We start from the raw sequence: 13,875 nt of genomic DNA, 5'->3' as shown, positions 1-13,875 counted from the left end.
CTCTGCCGGTGCCCCTCACTCCCAACCCGCAGCCCCCTGCTAGCCCAGCCCTGCCCCCCCCAGCGCTGCCGGTGCCCCTCACTCCCGACCCGCAGCCCCTGCTAGCCCAGCCCTGACCCCCCCAGCCCTGCCGGTGCCCCTCACTCCCCACGAGCGACAGGTTTGGCTTGAGGCCCCCGTCAGCCCCTCCCCTGTGTGGTGCTGGAGGGAGGGGCCGGGAGTTGGGGGTGCTCTGCGGCGGGGTGTGGGGGGGAAGCTGGTGCTTTGCCGTGATTTAAGTAGGTCAGCAATTACCCAGCATTCCCTGCTGCTGCCAGCCCCCTATGCCAGCAAATCCCCACGTGCCACCTGGAATGGACAGATTGGGGGTGCAGCGCCCTGGGCGGGGGCGGAAACACACCCATCCCCCGACAACAGCAGGCAGGGCCGGGCGGTGGGGGGAACCGTGGGGCAGGGGGCTCGGCATGGGGCTCTCTCCTGGCAGGCAGGGCTGGGCACTGGGGGGTGCTGTGGGGCGAGGGGCTGGGTGGGAGACTGGGCAGGGCGTGCTCTCCCCTAGCAGGCAGGGCTGGGCACTAGGGGGCGCTGTGGGGCAGGGTCGGAGGGCTCAGCACAGGTCTCTCCCCTGGCAGGCAGGGCTGGATGCTGGGGGGTGCCGTGGGGCGGGGAGGAGGGTCAGGGGCTGGACAGGATGCTGGGCAGGGGGCGCGCTCCCCTGGCAGTCAGAGCTGGGCACTAGGGGGCGCTGTGGGGCAGGGTCGGGGGGCTGGGCAGGGGGCTCTCCCCTGGCAGTCAGGGCTGGGCACTGAGGGGAGCTGGGGGGCGGGGAGCAGGCCAGGGGGCACGGCAGGGGGGCTGGGCAGGGGGCGCTCTCCCCTGGCCCTCAGGGCTGGACGCCGTGGGGGGCTCTCCATGCCCGTGTCCATAGATGTCCCCCTCCCTGTTTCCCAGATGCCCCCGGGGCGCCGGCTCCCGTAGCGTCTCCTCCGCCGGCCGCACCCCACCTCTCCCCCCGCACGCCCTCCTCCGGGGGGCCGCCCGCCGGCCCGGGACGAGGATGCTGCTCCGGGCCCTGCTGGCCCTGCTGCTCCAGGCCAGCCTCCCGCTGGCCTCCTGCCCGCCGCAGTGCGTCTGCGCCACGCGGCCCTGGTTCACCCCGCAGTCCGTCTACCGCCAGGCCCGCACGGTGGACTGCAACGACCTGCTGCTGACCCGGCTGCCGCCCGGCCTGGCCCCGGACACCCAGGTCCTACTGCTACAGAGCAACCAGATCGCCCGGCTCTCCGGCGAGCTCCGGCGCCTGCCCAACCTGACCGAGCTGGACCTGTCCCAGAACCGCCTGGCCAGCCCGCCCCGCCTCCTCACCCTCTACCTGGGGGAGAACCAGCTGGAGGAGCTGTACCTGAATCACAACCGCCTGGTCTCCATCGCCTCCTCGGCCTTCACCGGCCTGGCCCGGCTGCACCTCAACGCCAACCGGCTGCGGGCTGTGGACCCCGGCTGGTTCCTGCCCCTGCCCCGCCTGCAGATCCTCATGATCGGCGAGAACCCCATCGCCCGGCTGGAGGCGGGCGGCTTCCGGCCCCTGGGGCGGCTGCATAGCCTGGGGCTGCGGGACCTACCGGCCGAGGCCTTCCAGGGGCTGGCGGAGCTGGAGAGCCTCTCGCTCTTCCGCAACCGGCTGGCCCGGGTGCCGACGCCCGCCCTGCGCCGCCTGCCCCAGCTCCAGTTCCTGGACCTGAACGAGAACCCCATCGGGGAGCTGCGGGCGGGCGACTTCCGGGGCCCCCCGCGCCTGGAGGAGCTGAGCCTCAGCGCCCGGGAGCAGCTCACCGGGGGGGCCGAGGAGGCCTTCGACGGGCTGCCCCAGCTGGACCTGAGCCACAACCCGCGGCTGGCCCATCTGCACCCGGCCGCCTTGCGGGGGGCCCCGGCCCTGCGCACCCTGCTGGCCGCCGATGGGGCCCTGGGGCTGCTGCCCGGCCGGCTGCTGGCTTCCCTGCCCGGCCTGGCCGCCCTCAGCCTCCGGGGCAACCCGCTGCGCTGCGACTGCCCGGCCGCCTGGCTGGGGCTGGCACGGCTCCGGCTGCTGGAGCCCGGGGCCACCCTGTGCGTGGCCCCGCCGGGCACGGCCGGCCGGCCGCTGTGGGAGGGGCTGCAGGGCGGCGGGGGTTGCCCCCCGGCATTCCCCCCCCGGGGCTGGCCCGAGAGGCTGCTGGTGGCGCCTGGCGGCTCCATCACCCTGAGCTGCCCGGCCAGCGCCGAGCCGTCCCCGGAGATCTCCTGGCTGGGGCCGGCGGGGGAGAGGCTGGCCGGCTGGGGGCGGGCCGGGGGGGCCCTGGAGCTGGTCGGGGTGGGACCAGCCCATGCCGGGCAGTACACCTGCGTGGTGCGGAACGAGGCTGGCTCGGCCAGCCGTGCCCTGATGCTGGAGGTGCTGGGGGGCGCGGCGGGGGGGCTATGGGGGGAGGTGGGCGGCAGGGGCAGTCCAGCCTTGCTCACGAAGAAGGTCCAGCCCCATTTTGTGGTGGTGGAGTGGACTGGGGGGGACTGGTCTCCGTGGGACCCCCCCGGAGCCTCGCTGGTCCCCCAGCCCCCCGGCCCCCGCTGGGCCTCGGCCACCGTGCACGTCCACAGCCCCCACCTCAGCTACACGGCCCAGGTGCCGCTGGATAGCCGGCAGGTCAACCTCACACACCTGCAGCCGGCCACGCGCTACGAGATCTGCTTGAGCCTGGTGGCCACGGAGACGCCCACCCCGGCCACCGCGGCAACGCCCTCCGCCATAGCAACAGCATCCTCCGGCGCACCGGCCTCCCTAGCAACCGCATCCTTCTCCACAGCAACCACCACCTCCCTAGCAACTGGATCCTCTACAGCAGCCGGAGAGTCCCCTAGAGCAACCACCTCCTCCCTAGCAACCGCCGCCTCCCTAGCAACCGGATCCTCTCTGGCAACTGCTGCATCTGCCTTAGCAACCGTATCCGCCACGGCAATCCCGGCATCCTCCCGAGCGACCGAGGACTTCTCCCTCGCAACTGCCTCTGCTCCGGCGTCCCCAGGCACACAGCGGGCCTGCCTGAACGTGACCACGGCAGGGCTGGGGCTGGCCGGGCGGGGGCCGGGGGGCGCAGCCCTGGCGGGCTCGCTGCTGGTGGCCCTGTGCGCGGTGATGCTGGCCTGCTACGGAAACTGGGCTGCCGGGCTGCCCTCAAGCCGTACCGACAGCCCCAGGCCGCCCTCCTGCTCGGCGAGCTCTATCCCCCCCTCATCAGCCTGGGGGAGGCGGAGGGGGACCCCCCGCCCCTCCCTACCCCCCCACCAGCCCCCCACATCGACACCTCCAAGACATGCCTTTGGCAGCCCTGAACCCGGGCAGGAGACACATGCAAAAATTTGGAAGGGGGGGGGACATCACTGCCCCAAACCCTGCCTCCACGCACCCCCCCGACCTATATTTGGGGTGTCAAGGGGGAGCTGCCCCATCTGTACCCCCCCCACACACACACACACAGAAGTAGCACAAAGGCGCGTCTTTCCCAAGGCCTCGCCCCGGAGTTGTTGCAGCCAGGGGCCGGGGGAGGGAGGAAGGGAAGTGGGACCCCCCCCCCCCAGGACCAAGGGATGAGGTGATGGAGCTGCTGGAGGCTGCCGAATAAAGCTCCGGAGTTGGAAGAAGAACTGTGGGGTTTTGTCTGTGTCATTCAGGAGATGGTACCCCCCCTCCCCTGCCTTGCCCTGCTCAGAGCCGTGGGGCCAGCCTGCCCCTCTAGGGGGCACCAGCTCCCTGCCGGATTGGCTGGCTTGGGAGGGTGTTGGGGGGCGGGGGGGTGAGAAATGAGATCCCCCCTCCCAGCTCCGCCGGTGCTCCTCACTCCTGACCTGCAGCCCACTGCCAGCCCAGCCCCGCCTGAGAACGGCCCCCCCAATCCGGACCCAGCGCTGAGCCATCTACAAAACCAGCCCAATGGTCAGGGACAGAGACGCTGCTGGCCTGGGGGGCCCGGCAGTAAACGTCTGCCCCCCCCCCGATGTGGGCACCCGGTGCTCTCCGTGACACCAAACGGCTGGCGCTCCCCCCTGCCCCCCGCATTGGGGGGCCCAGACCCGCGGTCGCCCCAGGCCCAGCCATGCCCCCGCCATGACAAGGGGCTTGAGGCCGGGAGTGGACAGACCGGGGGGGGGGGGGGGTCAGTAACCTCCAGCCATTTCCCCCCCCACTGCCCCCCCCAGTTCATCCCTGCCCCCCACCAAGGCCCTGACCATCTCGGTCCCCACCCCGCACTGCCAACCTGTCCAGTTGCTTCATGCCCCCCCCACTGCCCCCCCCTCTGCCAGGGTCCTGACCCACGGTGCCCCCCCCCCCCCGTGAGACAAAGGAGGCCGATTAGATCGTTTAAAAATAGATTTATTTACAGGGCAGGTCACCAGGGGGAGTCGTCGCACCGAGCAGGTGCCCCGCCCCAGCCGGGGGGAGGACAAAGGGGGGGGAGGGCCGGGGGGGGGGTTAACAAGGCAGAGACAGGGACACGGATGGGAAAGAACAGATGGGAGGGGGGGCTGCTGCCTTTGGATCCACCCCAGCACGGCAGGATCCTGGGATCAGCTCCCACATGGTACCTGGGATACCAGGATCTACTCACAGAGTCTGGTGGGATCCCGGGATCCACTCCCACATTGCACGGTAGGATCCCGGGATCCACTCCTGCAGACCACAGTAGGATCCTGGGATCCACTCCCCCACGGCGTGGTAGGATCCCAGGATCCACTCCTGCAGACCACAGTAGGATCCTGGGATCCACTCCCCCACGGCGTGGTAGGATCCCAGGATCCACTCCCCCACGGTATGGTAGGATCCCAGGATCCACTCCTGCAGACCACGGTAGGATCCCAGGATCCACTCCCCCACAGCATGGTAGGATCCCAGGATCCACTCCTGCAGACCACGGTAGGATCCCAGGATCCACTCCCCCACGGCATGGTAGGATCCCGGGATCCACTCCCACACACCACGGTAGGATCCCCGGCTCCAATCCCCATACTGGCCCAATGGTCAATACATGGTTAGATAAATTCCCCAGGCTGGAAATCTCCAAGCCACGTCAGTCGCCAGCCAGGCCCGGGTCCCCGCTGCCCCCCCCCCCGGCCACCGCCCCCCCCAACAGCTCCGTCCTTGCCCCACAGGAAGCAAAACAGCTCAACCGCCCCACGTTGCGGCTTCGGGACGGTGGCTGCGCCAGGGCGGGGCAGCTGGCGACCCCCGTGAGGGAGGCGCAGGGGGTAAAAACAGGGCCAGGGCCTCTCCCCAACAGCAGAGAACAGCTCTGAAAACCCGGCGAGCCGGCAGAGAGAGCACACGGGGTCCGCTCACGGCCGACCCTCGGCAGCACGTGTTCTGCTCATGAGTTACTTGTGGTTTACTCATGGGTTACGCATGGTTTACACGTGGTTTACACATGGCTTACTCATGACTTCCTCCTATTGTCACACGTGATTGATCCATGGTTTACACGCGTGCTCCTTGTGGTTTACTCACGTGTTGCATGTGTTTTATTCATGGCTCATCCATGTTGGCCTCACAGCACGTGTTCGACTCATGGTTTGCGTGTCTCAGCCGGGGCGTCGCCGGAGCCCATTCCCCGGCACCCTCCTGGCCTCCCCGTGCTTGGCTCCAGGCTCAGCCATGGCTCATGCATGAAGCCGCTCCTGGGTGCCTCACCAGGGTCTCACAGGTCATCCAAAGTGCCTCATGCGCCGGGCGGAGATGGGCAGAGCCGAGGGGCCTTGCCAGTGCACACCAGCATGATTACGACGGTTCAAAACGGCCCCGAGGGGAAGGAGGAGGGTCACCCCAGAGAGGCGGGCGACGCTGCCTTTCAAGCACAAAGGTGTCTGTTGGCCAATGAGCGAGACAACAGGGCCACGGCCAACAACTGCCGTCTAATTACACCCCCCTCCCGCCCCCATTCAGCTGACACCACCTTCCCTGACACAGAAGTCTGCTCCGTTAACGCCGGCAGCGACGGCGTCCCCCGATCTACACCATGGGGACGGAAATTCAGCGCTCGGCACCGCGTTACTGCCTCCAATCGCTCTCCGAATCCCGCCCTGAAATCTAGGGAGGTCACTTCCACCCTCTCCAGCCCCCCCTCTTCCCCGTTCAAAAATAGAACCATTTTATATATTAAAAAAGACGGCCCAGCAGGTAATTAGTGCCGAGCCCTGTAGATTTGTATATGCTCAATGCACATAGCTCAATAATATCAATATACTCTCTGAAAAATAGAAAGGAGCTGGGAATCCCGCGGGGCGCTAAATAATGACATTCGGAAATTTCAGCCCCTTGGGATGGCCCCACAAAAATATAGATCTATATCTCGAGCAAGAAGCTCACAGCCCCGGAAAATTTTGGTATCAAAACAAGAAGACAAGGCAGCCCTTTCCCGTATGATGCAGTGCAGGTCCCTGTGGGACTAACAGGAAGTCAACAGCAGTGAGAAGGGCGGGACTTCCTCCTTTGCCCCGTCCACAGAATAGGTGGCCTTTGACTCACAGAAAGTAGATGAGACGTTAATAAGGCGGGACGTCCTGCTTTGGCACTTCCCCAGCATCAGCGCACTTTGAACAGGAAGTAGCAGAGTGGAAACAGGGCATAACTTCCTCCTTTGCGGAGCTCGTGGGCCGGCCAGCAGGAAGTCAAGGGAGCCCCTGGCGACTGTCCTCAAAAGGCGGGACTTCCTCGGCTGTCATTTCCCGGGCAACAAATGGGAGACAAATGAAGGAATCCTCCCTGTGACAGGTGTGAGGGGTGGGACCCCTCTGCCGCCATTTCCACGGTGACCTTTGATCGTCAGGAAATAAATCAAGGAAACAGGCTTTGCAAGGAGGGAAACAGCCCCTGAAATCAGCGGGCGGGACGTCCCTCTCGGCCGTTTCCATGGTGACGAACAGGCAACCTTCGACCTTCAGGAGGGAATTAGGGCGGGGCTTCCTCCGCCTGCCGCTTCTACGGCAACTCAAGGAGGTGACCTTTGACCTCCAGGAAGTAAATCAAGGAACAAGAAGCAAAGAGCAGGACTTCTTCCTCCGCCGGAACCACGGGGATGAGCGGCGTGTGTGATGTCAGCAAACAAAGATGGCCAACACCCCCCCCCCCCCGTCCAGCCACAACAAACATGGCCGACACGCCCTGCCCCAGCCAAAACAAACATGGCCGACTCGGCTACCCTCTCGAAACAAAGATGGCCGACGTAGAGCCCGCACAAAGAGGAGCTGCGAGGAGGCTATGGCATGGGGAGGGCCGACAAAGGCCACCAACGGAGGGTTTCAAACCAGGGCCAGGCGGCCCCGGGTAATAAATAAAATCACCCCCACAACTAGCGTCCAAACCACACCCCAGTCCCTGAGGGACGTATCCTTCCACGTCGAAAATACACCCTGAGCCACCCGGGCTGGGAATAAACACAACGACCCCAGAAACATGGGGTCAGAGCTGCAAGGCCCAGGACATGTGTGTGTGTGGGGGGGGTGCAGCTCAAGGCCGAGTGAGCACCAAGGAGAATGTCCCACATTGCGCCCCCTAGGGGCGGAATGGCGGCGTGCTCCGACTCCCATTTAAAAGGAGCCAGCAGGTGCATCCCACCGCTGACACCAAGCAGGGCTATCGGTCCGAAGCAGGACTCGGACGTATCCGGCCACCCCGGTAAACAGTCCCGCAGGGCTGGGACAAGAATCCAGGTGCGGAACGGGCGCTGCCCCAGCAAGCTCTGCCAGCAGCGGAGAGAGACAGATGGACAGACGGACGTCTGGACTCACGGCTTCTGGGGCCCCGGGGACAGCACGACCGGAGTGGAGAGTCCGTCCACGCTCAGCGAGGGGATGTGAATTTGCCCACCAGAGTTAGAGGGAAACTGTGGGGAGAGGTGGGGGAGTGACCCACTGACCATAGCCCTCACTCCCGACCCGCAGCCCCCTGCCAGCCCAGCCCTGGGTTCCCCCCCAGCCCTGCCGGTGCCCCTCACTCCCGACCCACAGCCCCCTGCCAGCCCAGCCCTGGGTTCCCCCACAGCCCTGCCGGTGCCCCTCACTCCCGACCCACAGCCCCCCACTAGCCCAGCCGTCAGCTCCCCCGCAGCCCTGCCGGTGCCCCTCACTCCTGACCCGCAGCCCCTGCTAGCCCAGCCCTGCCCCCAGCTCTGCCGGTGCCCCTCACTCCCGACCCGCAGCCCCCCAATAGCCCAGCTGTCAGCTCCCCCCCAGCCCTGCCGGTGCCCCTCACTCCCGACCTGCAGCCCCCCACTAGCCCAGCCATGGGCTCCCCCCCCGAGCCCTGCCGGTGCCCCTCACTCCCGACCCACAGCCTGCTGCGTACCTGGAAGGAGAGCTTGGCGGGGCTGTGTGGGGCGATGGGGCTCAGGGTGCTCCAGAAGTGGATGGTGGGTGGCAGGGAGCTGGGGGTCAGCAGGACGGGGGTCTGCACAGGAGAGGGGGGCGGTGAGAGAGAGAGAGAGAGAGAGAGAGAGAGACCCCATCCCCTGTCCAACCCCAGCTCCCTCCCCACCACCCCTTCCGCCCAAGGACCCCTTCCCCACCTCCAATCCCCCAGCCAGCCCCTGCAGTCCCCACCCCCACCACAAGCCCCGCCCCCACTCACAGATCCCTCCCCCCACACCCAGGCCCCTTCTCCACCCTCAGATCCCTCCCCCCCCCACCCAGGCCACTCCCCCACCCACAGATCCCTCCCCCTAGGCCCCAGGCCCCTCCCCCACAGATCCCATTACCCCCCGCCCCCGCCCCATAGCCACTCACTAGTGCGTGCGTGGAGATCACGGTGGTCGGCGTCAGCCCGCTGCCCGCTCCCCCGCCGGGCGCCAGCAGGGAGCCGCCGGCTGCGCTGATCTTCTCCTGCCCGGGCAGGGAGGGCAGCGCCAGGTCCTTGGGCTTCCGCCCCTTCGCGCCGTGCCCCTCGCTGGGGGCCCCCCCAGACCCCCCCTCCCCCTTCTCCTCCTGAGGCCCCTCCCCCGCCAGGAGCTCAGCCTCTGTCCCCCTGGGGGCCTCTTCGGCAGGCGGCGCTTCCTGCTTCACCCCCGAGTCGATCAGAACCAGGAGCGGGGACCCCTCCGTCTCCCCCTCCGCCTCCACTTTCACCACCACCGGCCGCAGCCCGGGGTCCCGCGGAGGCGTCGCCTCTGGGGGGGGGCACTCTGCATCCAGGGGCTCCGGCGCCACAAAGGCCTGGGGGCAAGAGGGAGAAATGCAGCCAGTGCTGGGGTGGGGCAGCTGGGAAACAGCCGCACGTAACGCCGCACGGGGGCGGCTCGCCCGGCGCTGAGATGCAGCCACCTCTGGGGTGGGGCGACAGGGCCACCTCACCTGCAGTGGTTCGCTCTCGTCTGCTTCTTCAATGCTGATCTCCAGCTGGGGAATCTCCTCCATCTTCCCGGGGTCCAGGTCGGGGTGGTCCGGGGGCTCGCTGCAGAGGGCTGGGGGGTCCTGGCGGGGCGCTCGCCCTGGGGGGGCCGCCTGCAGCGACTGGATGGTGAAAGTGGAGTACAGACCCGAGCGCATGTACTCGTTACGGCTACTCCGGGGGACGCTCCCCCCACGCAGGGACTTGGGGGGCCCGGAGCTACCCTCCCCGAGCCGGGACTCGGCCAGGGCCGGCTCCACCCGCCGGAGCATCCCTTCCTCCCGGGCCCCCTCCGCGCCGGCTGGCTCTGGGTACGAGACGAATTTATAGACAAACTTCTGCCCGTTGACCTTCCGGATGATGTTCTGGAAAGAGAGAGGATAGAGCAGGGGGGGGTTGGAACCAGGACTCCTGGGTTCTCTCCCCGGCTCGGGAAAGGGAGTGGGGGCTGGTGGTTAGAGCAGGGGGGTGGGAGCCAGGACTCCTGGGTTCTCTCCCCAGCTCTGGGAGGGGAGTGGGGGCTGGTGGTTAGAGCAGGGGGGTGGGAGCCAGGACTCCTGGGTTCTCTCCCTGGCTCTGGGAGGGGAGTGGGGGCTGGTGGTTAGAGCAGGGGGGCTGGGAGCCAGGACTCCTGGGTTCTCTCCCTGGCTCTGGGAGGGGAGTGGGGGCTGGTGGCTAGAGCAGGGGGGCTGGGAGCCAGGACTCCTGGGTTCTCTCCCCAGCTCTGGGAGGGGAGCGGGGGCTGGTGGTTAGAGCAGGGGGGTGGGAGCCAGGACTCCTGGGTTCTCTCCCCAGCTCTGGGAGGGGAGTGGGGGCTGGTGGTTAGAGCAGGGGGGTGGGAGCCAGGACTCCTGGGTTCTCTCCCCAGCTCTGGGAGGGGAGTGGGGGCTGGTGGTTAGAGCAGGGGGGGTGGGAGCCAGGACTCCTGGGTTCTCTCCCTGGCTCGGGGAGGGCGGGGCCCAGACGCCGGGGTCCTGGCAGGGGAGGGCTCACCTTGTCGTAGTAGTAGCGCAGGGCGCGGCTGAGCTTGTCGTAGTTCATGTTGGTTTTGTTCTTGCGCAGCCCCCAGAGCCGGGCCACCTCCTCGGCGTCCACCAGCTTGAACTCGCCGTCGGCCGACGTCCAGGCGATCAGGTGCCCGTTGCTCTGCTGCTCCAGCAGCTGCAGCAGGAACTGCCAGAGCGTCACCGAGGGGTCCATGACTGCGGGGGGCGGGGAGAGCGTGGGACAGGGGCCTGACCCCCCCGGCACCGCCGGTGCCCCTCACCCCCGACCCGCAGCCCCCCCCGGCACCGCCGGTGCCCCTCACCCCCGACCCGCAGCCCCGCCCGGCACCGCCGGTGCCCCTCACTCCCGACCCGCAGCCCCCCCCCCCCGGCACCGCCGGTGCCCCTCACTCCCGACCCGCAGCCCCCCCCCCCGGCACCGCCGGTGCCCCCTCACCCCCGACCCGCAGCCCCCCCCCCGGCACCGCCGGTGCCCCTCACTCCCGACCCGCAGCCCCCCCCCCGGCACCGCCGGTGCCCCTCACCCCCGACCCGCAGCCCCCCCCCCCCACCATGCACCTCATTCTTCTTCTCCCCACAAGGAAATTTCAGGATTTGGCCTAAAATAAGATTTTCTGCAGTTGGATGGGGGGGGGGGGGGCAGGGCTGCGCTGGCCGGGGGCTGCGGGTCAGGAGTGAGGAGCACTCAGCACCAGCACAGTGGGGGGGGGGGGGGGGGGAAACCTATCTCCTCGTATCTCCCCAAGGCCCTAGTGCGGCACTGTGGGTGCTGTGGGGGGGGAGCAGGGCGGGGCGGGGGGTGATCGGGGGTGCTGTGGGGCAGAGAGTGGGGTGAGGGGCTGGGCAGGGAGCTCTCCCCTGGCGGTCAGGGCTGGGCTCTGGGGGGTGCCTTGGGGCAGGGAGTGGGGTGGGGGCTGAGCAGGGGGGCGCTGGAGGTGCCGTGGGGCAGGGAGTGGGGCAAAGGGCTGGGCAGGGGGGTGCTGTGGGGCAAGGGGCTGGCCAGAGGGTTCTGGGGGTGGCGTGGGGCAGGGAGTGGGGCGAGGGGCTGGCCAGGCGGCGCTGGGGGTGCCATGGGGCAAGGGGCTGGGCAGGGGGGTGCCGTGGGGCGAGGGGCTGGCCAGGGGACGCTGGGGGTGCCGTGGGTCAGGGAGTGGGGCGAGGGGCTGGCCAGGGCCCCCCCCCCCCGGCAGTCGGGCGGCCCCGATACCTTTGACGTTCTGTGAGGTTTTCCCCACCCGAGGTGGCTCCATCCCAGCGCCGCCCACTCACCCGTCAGCGCGGCCGCGGGGCCCGGAGACTCCATGGGACCCCGAGCCCCCCAGGTCCGTGCTGGCCAGTTACTGGTCCCAGTGGCTGGTCCCTGGTCGGTTACTGGTCCCAGTGGCTGGTCCCTGGCTGGTTACTGGTCCCAGTGGCTGGTTACTGGTCCCTCGTGGCTGGTCCCTGGCTGGTTACTGGTCCCCAGTGGCTGGTTACTGGTCCCTCGTGGCTGGTCCCTGGCTGGTTACTGGTCCCCAGTGGCTGGTTACTGGTCCCCAGTGGCTGGTCCCTGGCCGGTTACTGGTCCCCCGTGGCTGGTTACTGGTCCCCAGTGGCTGGTCTCTGGCCGGTTACTGGTCCCCCGTGGCTGGTTACTGGTCCCCAGTGGCTGGTCTCTGGCCGGTTACTGGTCCCCCGTGGCTGGTCACTGGCCGGTTACTGGTCCCAGTGGCTGGTCCCTGGCCGGTTACTGGTCCCCAGTGGCTGGTTAGTGGTCCCCAGTGGCTGGTCTCTGGCTGGTTACTGGTCCCCCGTGGCTGGTCACTGGCCGGTTACTGGTCCCAGTGGCTGGTCCCTGGCCGGTTACTGGTCCCCAGTGGCTGGTCCCTGGCCGGTTACTGGTCCCCAGTGGCTGGTTAGTGGTCCCCCGTGGCTGGTCTCTGGCCGGTTACTGGTCCCCAGTGGCTGGTCTCTGGCCGGTTACTGGTCCCCAGTGGCTGGTCCCTGGCCGGTTACTGGTCCCAGTGGCTGGTCCCTGGCCGGTTACTGGTCCCAGTGGCTGGTCCCTGGCCGGTTACTGGTCCCAGTGGCTGGTCTCTGGCCGGTTACTGGTCCCCCGTGGCTGGTCTCTGGCCGGTTACTGGTCCCCAGTGGCTGGTCTCTGGCTGGTCCCTGGTCCCAGTGGCTGGTCCCTGGCCGGTTACTGGTCCCAGTGGCTGGTTACTGGTCCCCAGTGGCTGGTCCCTGGCCGGTTACTGGTCCCCCGTGGCTGGTTACTGGTCCCCAGTGGCTGGTCTCTGGCCGGTTACTGGTCCCCCGTGGCTGGTTACTGGTCCCCAGTGGCTGGTCTCTGGCCGGTTACTGGTCCCCCGTGGCTGGTCACTGGCCGGTTACTGGTCCCAGTGGCTGGTCCCTGGCCGGTTACTGGTCCCCAGTGGCTGGTTAGTGGTCCCCAGTGGCTGGTCTCTGGCTGGTTACTGGTCCCCCGTGGCTGGTCACTGGCCGGTTACTGGTCCCAGTGGCTGGTCCCTGGCCGGTTACTGGTCCCCAGTGGCTGGTTAGTGGTCCCCCGTGGCTGGTCTCTGGCCGGTTACTGGTCCCCAGTGGCTGGTCTCTGGCCGGTTACTGGTCCCCAGTGGCTGGTCTCTGGCCGGTTTACTGGTCCCCAGTGGCTGGTCCCTGGCCGGTTACTGGTCCCCAGTGGCTGGTTATTGGTCCCCAGTGGCTGGTCCCTGGCCGGTTACTGGTCCCAGTGGCTGGTCCCTGGCCGGTTACTGGTCCCAGTGGCTGGTCTCTGGCCGGTTACTGGTCCCAGTGGCTGGTCCCTGGCCGGTTACTGGTCCCAGCAGGTTCTCAGCTCCGCTCCGAGCGGCCCCCCCCAGCTGTCCGAGCTCCGCCGCATGCGCCGGCCGGGAAAGTCCCGGGTCCCGCGGCGCCGGCCGGGTGGGGGCCCCGGCCCCGGTGGGGGGCGGGCGGCAGGTCCGGAGCCGGGGGCGGGCTGGCGCCGTGGCTCGGATCCAGCGAGACGGGGGATGCGGCGGCTGCTGACGGGGCCTGTCACATGCACCGGGGAAGGGGGAGGAGAGAGCGGAGGGGAGGGGAAAAGGAGACGGGCGGGGGCTGGGTCAGGACGCCTGGGTTCTCTCCCGGGCTGGGGGAGCCCAACCCCTCCCCCGCCCACACTCCCTTGCCAGAGCTGGGAAAAGAACCCAGGCGTCCTGGCTGTCAGCCTCCTCCCCCCACCAGCCCCCAGGGCCGGGGAGAGAACCCAGGCGTCCTGGCTGTCAGCCTCCTCCCCCCACCAGCCTCCAGGGCCGGGGAGAGAACCCAGGAGTCCTGGCTGTCAGCCTCCTCCCCGCACCTGACCCCACTCCTCTCCCAGGGCCGGGGAGAGAACCCAGGAGTTCTGGCTCCCAGCCCCCACCCTCCACTGGACCCCCCCTTCCCTCCCAGAGCTGGGGAGAGAACCCAGGAGTCCTG

The 13,875-nt window shown here is 68.3% G+C and overlaps 1 protein-coding gene across 1 annotated transcript; it reads right to left on the bottom strand.

Moving 5' to 3' along the window:
- Positions 1 to 7,811: 7,811 nt before the first annotated feature.
- Positions 7,812 to 11,719, bottom strand: ELK1 (ETS transcription factor ELK1). Its single transcript, XM_065423025.1, has 6 exons — positions 11,686 to 11,719; positions 10,403 to 10,611; positions 9,373 to 9,774; positions 8,809 to 9,234; positions 8,372 to 8,473; positions 7,812 to 7,910 (listed from the first exon to the last, which is right to left on the bottom strand). The coding sequence occupies exons 1-6, from the start codon at positions 11,717 to 11,719 to the stop codon at positions 7,812 to 7,814; spliced, it is 1,272 nt and encodes a 423-aa protein (XP_065279097.1).
- Positions 11,720 to 13,875: the final 2,156 nt, after the last annotated feature.

This window comes from Emys orbicularis, assembly GCF_028017835.1.
Source record: "Emys orbicularis isolate rEmyOrb1 chromosome 21 unlocalized genomic scaffold, rEmyOrb1.hap1 SUPER_21_unloc_1, whole genome shotgun sequence".
NCBI classification, from domain to species: Eukaryota; Metazoa; Chordata; order Testudines; family Emydidae; genus Emys; species Emys orbicularis.
Note: the sequence above shows the minus strand (reverse complement) of the source record. Positions and strands in the feature narration are given on the sequence as shown.